Raw genomic sequence first — 12,194 nt, forward strand, 5'->3', positions numbered from 1 at the left:
GCCTATAAATACCAAGGTAAGCCTCCATCATGGGGGATCTATCACTCACTCCTTTTACTGGAAAAGCTCTCTTGAACATCTACTGTGGAAATATCTGACTTAAGCATCGGAGAGTCCCTTGTCTGATCAGCCCGGCTCTCCCCTGTCATCACTTCTGTGCAGGTCGGCCAAAGCATCAGGAACTGCAGGGAAGATCATCTGGTCAATTTTTGCCGCATCAGGAAGTAAAGCCAGAGAGTAGACCCTGACTCTCACTGAGGTATGACATTAGTATTTACAGAACAAATGACAATGGAAGATTGATTAGTTTGGACCACAACTCTTCCCAAAGCAAATGCAGGTTCTGTAGGCTGGGGAAGATCTCTAGGATCACTTTCTAGCATAACAATAACATCTAACATGGTGGGTCTATCAACTGCTTCTCTTTGAACACACAAAATCCCAATATGGATGCATCTTAATACTTCCTCTATTCTTGAGCATGAGCTGATAAACGACGGGTCTACAAAATCCAATGCTTTGCCTTTATCCGATAGTCTCCATACCTATAATTGACATCTAAAAGCTTACGAATTTTCGCTTCCAATTCTGTAGTTCAAATAAAATGTAATTAACTAAATGTCTTACATATGCCAAGAGGGTTTGACCATTCTCCTTGAAGGTAGTTGTTGTTTCTCTTCCCACTTACTATCTCAAGCAAGATAACACCAAAGCTGAAAACATCAGACTTCACCGAAAATATCCCATCCATTGCATATTTTGGAGACATTTCCACTGAGATAAAATTTATTGAAGTGAGGATATGATTTTCTCCCATTTTCCTGTTTTGAATTCAACTACAAATTTGTAAGTGAAAGTTTAAGAATAAAAAGGATAAGGACTTAATATGTCCCCACAACTCGTTTAGTATTAGCAGTGTTCTGATCTTCAATAAATATCTTTGCCATGCCAAAGTCTGAAATCTTTGCAATCATCTCTTCATCCAACAAAACATTACTAGGTTTGAGATCTCTGTGAATGATCTTGAGTCGTGATTCCTCGTGGAGATAAAGAAGCCCATGGGTAATTCCATCAATGATGTTTAGTCGTGCTCTGCAATCGAGTTGCAAGCGCTTGATGGGATCTAAATCATAGATCAATGGAAGTACCATGCAGCAGGTCATATTCAGATATTGGGTTTTCTTTTTTTTTTTTTTTTTTTTTTTTTTTTTGGGGGGGGTGTTTGGTAGAGAGAGAGAGAGAGAGCTTAAGCAAACATCGTATAAAAAACAATTAGTATGGGAAAATGCCAATATAAATCTTGAAATAAAAAAAATATGAAAGGGAAAGGAAGAACATACCAAAGATAAAAACATCAAGGCTGATATTAGGCATGAGCTCATAGATGAGCAGCTTTTCCTCTTCTACAGCACAACCTAGGTGCCTCATGAGGTTCCGATGTTGAAGCTTTGCAATTAGTATAACTTCATTCTTGAACTCCTCTAAACCTTGCCATGACCTCCTTGAAAGCCTTTTCACGGCTATTTCCTTTCCATCAGCTAATGTCCCCTGTGAATTTACTTAAACCACTAGCTTGTTAGCATAAATATTAAAGGCCTAAGGAAAGCCACAAGAAATCAATCCTATATTCAAATGGAGTATGTTTTCAGTTTTCTTCACCTTGTAAACAGTTCCAAACCCACCACGTCCAATCTTGTTGGTATCTGAGAAATTGTCTGTGGCAATTTTTATTGTATCAAAATCAATCAAGGGCAATTCTGATCGTTGTGACATATTCTGATCACAGACTTGTTTGCTAGTCATCTCTTTCATGTTAATTGATAATGGGTTTGTAGCGACTTTGAGCTGTTGTGAACTAGTTGGGGCTCCTCATGCGTTTGTGCACTTTGCCATTAAAATGCCAACTCCAGATTTCCCTTGCCTTATAGGAGTCTATTGAGACGTTGTTGGAGAGAACAACGACTCTTTCACAAACACGAAATCGCCCCACCTTTCTCTCTATTCAGTTATGGTCTCTTTGACCTATTATTTGGGGATAAGGATTTGGCCAACATGGCCACATCATTAACATCTCCCACTTGGCCATGTTGGCCAATTCACACTTTCCGTTCCCACTTTCAAGAATTGTCTTCATATTTTCAGGAATTAGGTTATCAATTCCAGGAACAACATTTATCACTCTATTTCCATCCCCATTTCCAAGAACACTCACTATGACATTTCCATTTTCGTTTCCATTTCCAGGAACATCCATCATGACATATCCATTTTCGTTCCCATTTTCAGGAACATCCATCATGATATATCCATTTTTCGTTCCCATTTCCAGGAACAATAAAAACATTGTCATGATGAGGAACATTTAGCTCCTATTCCAGACTTAGACTATTGTATGTAAGTCCAATATATATATATATATATATATTCCGAACGTATAGTTCAAATTTCAGATTCATAATTTTTTAGGTCTCATTAAATTTACATGCTTAATGTAAGCTTCCGCATGAACTCCCTTTGTGAGGGGATCGGCTACAGTATCGCTCATAGGTAGATAGGTTACTTTAATTTCACATTTTTCTACTATATCTCGAATATAGTGGTATTGTATTTTTATAAGCTTTCCCTTTGAGTTATTTATATCACTGTGTATCAAGCTTATTGCTGCTTGATTATCATAGAATATTTCCACTAGTCCGTTTACCAGATTTAGTCCAAATTCATTTAAAAAACCATCTTATGCAGACTGCATGAGTATTTGTCATGCATACTACAAGTGACGTATTTAGCTTCCTATGTGTGCCTAGCACTACATCCTTGTTTCTTGCTACCCCAAGAAACTACTGTACCTCCATATATAAATATATAACCAAAGGTGGACTTACAATTTTAAATGTTTAGTTCATTTGATGTACCTCATAATCCTTTAACTGCTTCTTAATGGGCAAAATCAGGATTACTTTGGCATTTAATTACCAAACCGATGGGATAGGCCAAATTCAATCATGTACACAACATTGTGTACATCAAGCCATCTACTGCATAGGCATAACGTACATTTAACTTTTTTCTATCATTCTTAAGGACATTGACTTTTTGATAAAGTTTTTCCCAATACTATTGGAGTTGATGAGGGATTGTTATTCTGCATTCCAAATCTTTTCAACACTGAGTTTAAGTATTTTCTTTGACTCATAGCCTACACTGTATTATATCTCTAAAGGTTTGAATTCCTAGGATCTGGGATGCTTCCTCCATATTCTTCATTTCAAATCGGTTAATGTGTTCGTATTTGGTTTTCTTCAGCATATCCAAGTCATTTCCATCCAGTGGTATGCCACCAATATATAATAAGTGAATAGTAAAACTACTCACACTTTTCAAAAATTTACAGATTTGTCTAATTCATCAACTATGAATCCTAATTAAAGGATCATTTAAATACCCCGGACATGAGGACAATTATAATCTGTACAAAAAAAATTTAGTCCTACATACATTATTTTCCTTCCCATTATCTGAAACCCTTCAAGTTTTCACATATGTATATAATTTCTTTCAACTTATTGTTGAGAAAAATAGTTTTGACATCCGTCTAGAACAACTCTAAGTCCAGATGTTCAACAAGTGTCAATATCAATTTAGTAGAAGCAAATTTCGCTACCGACAAATAAGTATCCTGGTAGTCTTTTCTTGTCTTTTGTGTATATCCTTTTGTAACTAACCAAGCCTTGAATTTATTAACTGACTCATCTACTTTATACTTTTCCTTAAGTACACATTTGCAACCTATAACATTTTTACCTTTTGGTAGGTCACTAAGTTCTCATACTTGATTCTTTGTGAGAGAATCAATTTTCTCCCACATGGCATTCTATCATTCACCTGATTCTCTCGATTTCATCGCTCTACTATAGGTTATAGGATTGATTACTTCTTTCACATTTATGTCAATTGTATGACAAGATAATTCACATAGATAAGGGTAGTAGTCATCTTAATAAGTTGGGTTACTCTTGTTCTTTACTCCCACTTACCCTAGGTTCCGGGTCTTATCTTTAAAGATCAACTTGATCTTCAAGGGCTTGAGTTCCTTGATCAAAAGTGCATGGTTCCTATAGATAATCAACATTTATGGTCATCATCAATGACGTGTAATGGTGCTTTAACCTCCTAATACAATTCTTCTTCTAATTTCTAGAAATTTCGCATTACAATTCTCAATTACCTCTTTTCCAAGGTGATAGAACCTAATCCTTTTGATCCTTCAGATATCCAACGAACTTGCATTTGATTGTTCTAAATCCAACTTATTCTTATATTGCATAGGTATTAGTTCATGGGCTACTAATCCCCACTTCCTTAGATTTTCTAAGTTTTGGTTTCTTACCTACCCCTAGTTCATAAGGTATTATTTTATTATGCAACAACATAAATCCATGGAAACATACTCCATAATGTTGGGCTTTTCCGGAATCACAGTTCTATATCAACAACATAATCGCATAATGCATAAAGCATATATTAGTAATTCAAAATCCCAAGCTCCTTCGATTGCATATTATTAATTTCAGATCTCATATTATAAATGATTCCATGCAAATGCACGAAAATAAATCTTAAACATATTATAAAAATTCACAAAAGCAGTACTAACATCGGATCATCAGGCACATATAGTACTTGTGATGTCATTTGGCTTGTATAGCCATAATAACTAAGCCCATTGAAAAAAAAAATATATTCCAAGTCTGAAATTGCATTGACTTTTAACATACTTTGCTTGACATGCAAAGTCATTTTGTCAACATGTTGATTAACTCATTTTCGACATCGATAAAAAACTTTACTAAGATTGTAAGTCCACTAAATTCCACCAAGTCAATTAGATGTTTTATCAACGAATATGATCAATTTATAATTTAACACTAAAATCATTTGCATCAAGACATATTTCATGTCAAATCTTCCATTGATTCACTAAGTGAACAAAAATTGGGTTCAACTGAACAAAGCTCGTCAATTCATATACAAAAATTCAATGCTAAATCCAATAACATAGCCAATGATGATCATTTACCAAAAATGATACTTAACATGACCCATCAATAACTTTGATACTTCTAATACCACTTGTAATGAAAATCTAATATATATTCAATATATTAGACTACTAGGTTTGTCCTGTTTAAAATGGAGAAAATATACTTGGACTGATCATATGAGATTACCAACAAAATATATCAATATGATCCAAAAAAAAAATTCAATGAAGATATTATCAATGAAAATGATGCAAAATAAATTTCATTTAATAAAACGATTGCATCAATTTGTTATCATTGGCATACCAAGACCATGTGGTCTAACAATTAGTTCACTTGAATAGACTCAAGTAATTACGTCACATGGTTCCAATGGATATTAAGTTCATTTGAGCTTCAATTATAATTGACTACTCTTAAATATAGAGTACAAATTTTCCTTTTTTCTGCCAAGTTAAAAAAAAAATTGCTACATGTGATCATCATCTAAAACATAGTATATTCCTATATTAAGAGTACCTTGCCTCAAAGTACTACAATGAAAAATAATTGACAATCCATAAAGCCCATGCTTGTGATGTCATAGAGATGACCCAACTCAACTTTTTAAGCTTTTACCATAGCTGTTCTGTCAAATTTTTTGAGTAATGCTAAAAGATCATTTTCTTTTTACTTAAATAATTCCAACACAAAAAGAATACTTAAATGTCCTTAAAAACGAGCAAAACGTAAAACAAGAGCATATTCAACATGTAAGCTCTTAATACATAGTAACTTCACATTTCCAAAACATATCAACCCATAATAGTGACATTATAATAACAAAGTGATAACAAAAATTGAGAATTTCAAATTAAAATTGTCATTTTATATCTTGTATGCAACTACTCATGCAGGTGAAGAACATTAAAATATGAGAAAATTGCATTGCCACCCCCTGAACTTCGGTCCTTATTCAATGCCACCCCCTGGATTTTTCGAAACGTCAAAGCCATCCCCTAAAAATTCAAAAAATTTCAAATCGGTCCCTGCCATTAGCCGATCGTGATAAATGAATGAAAACCGGTTAATTTTTTTATAATATACCCAAAATACCCCCACCTATTGTGAGAGGACAATATTGCCCTCTCTTTTATTTCCATATTCTAAACCCATCTCCCATCTCTCATCTCACTCCTCTCACTCACTTGGCCGGACAAGAAGAAGAAGACGACGACAGTACGCCACCCCCTGCAACTCGATTCTCTTCCCTCCGGCATCATATTCTCGTCCCTCCGGCGTGCGATTCTCCCCCCTCCGGCATCCGAACCTCTTTACCATGGCTAGAGAAACATTGGCTAAGAATCCATTACAGTAGAGGCTGTAACAGAGGAACCAGAACTAGAACCAGAACTAGAACCAGAACCAGCAAATAATCCAATAATGGTTTGCATAATCTTACTTCTGAAAATGATTTTACAACAAAACTCATTTCCCCCATTTTCCTTGGATCGATCTATCTACAAAAAAAGAAAAAAAAAAGGAAGGAAGAGCAGCTACAACTTCATATAAAACAAGCGCAGCGGCAGCAAGTCAGACTTGCTGAAACAAAACAGAACAGAACTGAACAGATCTCTCCCTACCATTACATGACGGAACAGGCGTTAGGGTTCTCATCGCTGAAGGTGTTGGAGTACTTCTCCTCCATGGTACTAGCCTGAGCTAGCTTGGAGCTCCTGGGGTCGTCCATGGTGTTCCTCACATACCCAGTTGGTGCCCTTTTATCATAAGTACCTGGAGCGTAAGGGTGAGCCACTTCTTCATAAGGGATGTAAACTCGGCCTTCTTCCCAGTCCTGTGTTGTACATGTCTCAAAACCTTCTTTGGATTCACGTACCCAACCATCGTCAGCTTGTGGTGCTTCGGATCTATATCCACCTGTGTCACTCCACTCATCCCTCTCACTGCCTTCTCCACTTTCCTCTCACATCCTTCACAGTCCATCTTTATCTTTATCTCCACCGTCTGTTTGTTAGTAATAAGATCCAAAACTAACCATTTTTAGGATTAAATATCAAAAATAAGATGAACAAGATGAACAGGATATCAATGAAATTAGTGTTCTTTGCGGTGTCGAGCTCGACCGCGAATATATGATTCCCTGAATTGCCAACGTTGTAGGGGTTGAACATGCCAAGATATGGGCCTGGAAAAACACCAGGGAGGCCAACCATGGGTGTGATGACAAATGCGATCCCATGACCGGAACAATCGGGGTACTGGGAGATGATGGCAAAGACAAAAGTTGTAGAGAAGGAGAGAGCAGCAGCGCCACCTGATGAAGATGATGAAAATGGTTCGAGGAAGTGGATCGGGGTACGATAGAAGACATGCCCCTTCTGTCGATTGGTGGCATTGGTCAGCACGAAGAGGCCATTGGAATTGATGTTGGCTATGCCGTCCAGCTGCAAGTCTGAACTTTGGAATCTATTATAGGTGAAACCAACTTCTCCTCCTTGCAAGCCTGCCCCAATTCTCGTAAGGAGTAACAAAACCATTAGCTTGAAAACGGAAAACATGGCATCCGGATTCTGGAACTCCAGGCTGACCCAGCTCCTCGTCACGTTGATTAGTTGCACTAAACTCTCCTGTTTCCACTGCTCTGCTTCCAGGCTCCAATCATAAACATGGACACAGAAATGAATCAAATGACAGGCTAGCCATGGCAACCACACATTATTGATAGTATAGGATTAGCGGAATTGAAAATTTGGCTTCTACTACCTTGGGAGAGAGGTTCGGACGCCGGAGGGGGGAGAGCTTTGCACGCCAGAGGGGGAAGAATCGCACGCCGGAGGGAAGAGAATCGAGTTGCAGGGGGTGGCGTATTGTTGTCGTCGTCGTCTTCTTCTTGTCCGGCCGAGTGGGTGAGAGGAGTGAGATGAGAGATGGGAGATGGGTTTAGAAGATGGAAATAAAAGAGAGGGCAATATTGTCCTCTCACAATAGGTGGGGGTATTTTGGGTATATTATAAAAAAACTAACCGATTTTCATTCATTTATCACGGTCGGCTAACGGCAGGGACCGATTTAGAATTTTTTGAATTTTTAGGGGGTGGCTTTGACGTTTCGAAAAGTTCAGGGGGTGGCGTTGAATAAGGACCAAAGTTCAGGGGGTGGCAATGCAATTTTCTCTTAAAATATTAATTACAATAAACTGTATCTCCAGTTCGAACATTAAATTATAGGTGGGTGACTGTAAAGATAATATTAAAATATACCCCCACTTCATATATATATATATATATAATAATGGCAACATATTCAATGGTATTTGAAAACGAAAGATAATAAAATATTAAATGAAATTGTGTGTGAGTGGCATAATTTACACATTGATATGAAAGAACTAATAAATGACACCACTATAATTGAATGATAAAATAATAAACTAATATAATTAGTTGTTCATATAAGACAAGCTACACTATTATAATATGATATTAGTATAATTGTCACACCCCGCTTTCACTCACCTGAAGGCTGGTGATATGGACACACACGTGTCTACAATTCATCCAGGATCCATGATGCAATACTTTAAGTTCATAAGATTATAAAATGAATCTAAGATCACGTACTTATCATATAAACAAAATATATCAACTGGTGATTTCTATAAATATTTACCGTATTTACACAAACAGAATGTTTTCACATTTGGATCATAATTACAGTTATGATCCATAGGGCTACATCTGCTAAGTACAAAAAGAATAAAAAATAGAAGATGATACTCTCATCTTCAACGTGTTCTAAATGCACAATCATCGCACATGCACCCATCTTCGTGTGCAACCAGCTTCTCCTCCCAGAGGTCACCATAGAGAGTCGGATCCTCAGTCACAATTTTCGTAAGATTTCCTGAATTAACATCTAAAAAAAATTGGGACATCGGGGTTGAGCTTCCACGAAGCCCAATGAGGGGTAACATACACACAAAAGCCATCATGACAATCCAAGAAAATGCAATAATATAACTATTCATGCCCAACAACATCAATATGAATGCAATGACATGATCCATTTATTATCAGACAATCTTAAGCAGTAATTTCTAAGTCAAAGAGGTATTAGTGATACTACAACATAGGGGATATCCCTGGTTCACTAGTCCAGAGAACCCCTTCAGTCTTTTAACAATATACGCTAGTTACTAGTCAAGAGCCTGCAGGTTCTGATCCAGAGAACCCCTTCGGCTACCCGCAAACCCCCTAGTGAATAATCTCACGCCATAGCCACGATCCCAGTCCAGAGAACCCCTTCGGGTCATCCAGCTGTAGGACAGTCATGGTCCTGGTTCGGAGAACCCCTTCAGGTCTCCATGCTATGTTGTGGGATAGCCAATACATAAACCCCTATTAACAAGGGCTGTAGCACCCGAGTTATTTTCCTACCCCAATACATTTTAAGTTCATATTGGTGTTGGTGTTACTATAATATAGTTGTGGGATAGGAGCCTGCATGTGCCAGTATGGAGAACCCCTTCAATTGCCCGAGCTGCAAGATAGCCAATACCTAAACCCCTATTGACAAGGGTTGTAGCACCAAGTGATTATTCTCCTAACCCAATGCATTCTAACATGTCACATTTCATATCATAGTCATACCCATACACACACCATCATACCATTATGCAATATCACATTAACTAAATAGAACAAGTTTATAATATGCAATCCTTCATGATCATGAGCATAAACATCATATTTAAATAACAATATCATCAATATCCATCATTCATTATTCAATCAGAAAACTAATTTTAACATTCAATTATCATAAACACATGCATGAATAACATACTATAAACACTCTATAAATAACATAAAATTCCCTCACCTCAAGTCCTAGGTGATGATGGATAGCCGATGGCCTCGCGTCATGTCACGTCACCCATTGGTTCTACTCTTAGGATACATAAGAATTTTAAGAAAAAAATCACTCATAGAGGAATGAATCCCTTGGCATATGCTCTAGCTTCATTTCCTATTTTTCTTTTCTTTGAAATTGTTCTCAAATTGAGGGTTTTATGACTATGGGGCTAATTCATATGTGGGGTATGTTCACCCACCTTAATTAGCTTAGATTATGCGTAATTAATGGTTTAATTAAGATAGGTTTACACAATGCATCTTAATTCCCAAAATTCTAGTCGGGACTAAGCTAAATTAAGGAATTTCGGTTGAGGGTGTAGGTAGTGACCACCAATGGCTTATGTGGTCACCCCAATCCACTATACATGTGTATTTAATTTTATTTTTCCTAATCCAATTTTCGGTTTGAATGGTGGGGTATAGAGTGTTTGGGTAAAACCCACCTTTTCTAGGGTTTTTGTTACCCAAATTGGGGATTTCACTAAGGAGTATTCATGTACTCAAATTGATCCATTAATCTTATTAGGATAAGTCTCTTACACTAAATCACTCTCTCAATTTGCAGTTTTAATAAATGAAAAAGTGGGTTTTAGTAATTTTTTCCCATTTCTAGGTTTTTACATTGCCCAAATTTGGGTTTGAAGTAGGGATTTCTTAAAGGAAGGCTCATAGGTTCAAATGGAACCATTGATGTTGCTAAGAAAGTCTCCAATATCAAATCCCCCTCCTAATTAGTAGTTTTAGTGAGTGAGGAGGTGAAAATCAATTGGGGTTTCTCTTACCTAGCTTAAGAAAGAGTGGAAATGAAGAGAGAGAGAGAGAGAGAGATGATTTACCTTAAATGGGTAGATGCGCCCTTTGCCCCTCTTTTTTCTTTTTTCTTCTTCTCCTTTCTCTCTTCTCTTGCTTTTAGTTTGGTAGGATTGAAAAAAATGGGTAAGGACTTCTATTTATAGAGTCGCTCCAGTTAACTAAGGTTTGTTTGGCAAAATAATAGGTTTCTACCATGTACTAGTTTAAACCATAATTTGAGATAACGAGCCCATCTTGGGGTGTCCTAATATATTAATCTACTTCTAATTATGTTGTCTCATCCTTGGGATTGGGTTTGAGTTATTCGGGTGCGAGGGATCGGGCCTCACAGCCAAATAACCCGATTTTGGCCGATATTTTCACTTTTAAGGTTCAGAGATCTTCCCGTGAAATGTGATGGCTTAACTAACCTTTTCTTCTACGCCCAGAACCTTTTCCAATTTTTAAGGCATGGGTAGCAAGTGTAAGTGGGATCATCCTTTCCTTCCCGGTAAAATATGATTGCTACCTAATATTTATCGGTACTAGTATCCTTCGTGCCTCATCTGCATAGTTAGCAAATTCAGATTTGGGAATTATTCGGGCGGAGAATTATTCGGAATAATTCGATTGATTAATTTAAGGATTCGGTCAAAAAAGCTTATTGGGTTTTTTTTTTTTTTTTTTTATTGTTTTTTATTTATTATTATTATTTTTTTTGGTTTTTTTTTTAAATAATGTTTAAGTGGACGAATAATTCGGTTTAATTCGGATTCGGTCCAAATTATTCGCGTTTTATATTTACTTTTGAAAAAATCGCAAATTTTACTGAATTTTTGATAAAATTCGAAAAAATTCGGTTCGGCCGAATTGATAACACTGCTCATCTGTACAATTAAAAATAAAAATTTTAAAGCACGGGTATAACAATAATGATATTATATTATTAAGTGAACCCATGTGGGTATAACAATATTGATATTATATTATTAAGTGAACCCATATATAAAATATGGGAGAGGGATAGGTATGCCGTCGATATCAAATATGCTAGCGGATAGCACCAATAGGAACACATGATGGAGTATCATTCAGAAAAAGGGAAAAGAAAGATGGACACAATGGGTGCTAGCATACTTGATATCGGCGATATACCCAACCTTTTCCCATAAAATATTTACCTGGAATGTAGTAACCTTCACTATCGGACAAGATATCAATATCGACTTTGGCATCGGCATATGGAGGAAGAAGGGAGGTGGATGGGTGTCAGCTGCTCTCCCGACGGACACGTTTCCGCAAGCGAGTGGTTCAAGAGCTGGCGATCAGAAATCCCGATTGCGGGAGATGCCAAGCTCTCGGAGAGAAGCGCCAAAGCTGGGAGCGATCTCCCGAACGAGGCCATGTTAGCAGCGAACCTCTCGATGTCGCCTTCGTTACCGCA

At 37.0% G+C, this 12,194-nt stretch overlaps 2 protein-coding genes and 1 pseudogene across 2 annotated transcripts; all 3 read right to left on the minus strand.

The window, feature by feature from the left end:
• Window positions 1-251: 251 nt before the first annotated feature.
• LOC122064698 (putative receptor-like protein kinase At4g00960) lies at window positions 252-769 on the minus strand. The gene is made up of 2 exons (XM_042628461.1): window positions 689-769; window positions 252-545 (listed from the first exon to the last, which is right to left on the minus strand). The coding sequence occupies exons 1-2, from the start codon at window positions 767-769 to the stop codon at window positions 252-254; spliced, it is 375 nt and encodes a 124-aa protein (XP_042484395.1).
• Window positions 770-1,242: 473 nt separating this feature from the next.
• LOC122064702 (putative cysteine-rich receptor-like protein kinase 12) lies at window positions 1,243-2,252 on the minus strand. The gene is made up of 2 exons (XM_042628465.1): window positions 1,660-2,252; window positions 1,243-1,548 (listed from the first exon to the last, which is right to left on the minus strand). The coding sequence occupies exons 1-2, from the start codon at window positions 1,810-1,812 to the stop codon at window positions 1,273-1,275; spliced, it is 429 nt and encodes a 142-aa protein (XP_042484399.1). The 5' UTR covers window positions 1,813-2,252; the 3' UTR covers window positions 1,243-1,272.
• Window positions 2,253-6,638: 4,386 nt separating this feature from the next.
• Window positions 6,639-7,055, minus strand: LOC122064703 (annotated as a pseudogene).
• Between the last annotated feature and the right edge of the window lie 5,139 nt (window positions 7,056-12,194).

Source organism: Macadamia integrifolia, unplaced genomic scaffold, assembly GCF_013358625.1.
Source record: "Macadamia integrifolia cultivar HAES 741 unplaced genomic scaffold, SCU_Mint_v3 scaffold1718, whole genome shotgun sequence".
Lineage (NCBI taxonomy): Eukaryota > Viridiplantae > Streptophyta > Magnoliopsida > Proteales > Proteaceae > Macadamia > Macadamia integrifolia.

Bases quoted from the DNA above. Each gene is read 5' to 3' on its own strand.
- LOC122064698 (XM_042628461.1), bottom strand. From the start codon at position 769: ATGTCTCCAAAATATGCAATGGATGGGATATTTTCGGTGAAGTCTGAT. The intron at 546-688 runs GTAAGTGGGAAG...TGTCAATTATAG, and splicing joins GTGTTATCTTGCTTGAGATA to GTATGGAGACTATCGGATAA.
- LOC122064702 (XM_042628465.1), bottom strand. From the start codon at position 1,812: ATGAAAGAGATGACTAGCAAACAAGTCTGTGATCAGAATATGTCACAA. The intron at 1,549-1,659 runs GTGAAGAAAACT...GTAAATTCACAG, and splicing joins GGTTTGGAACTGTTTACAAG to GGGACATTAGCTGATGGAAA.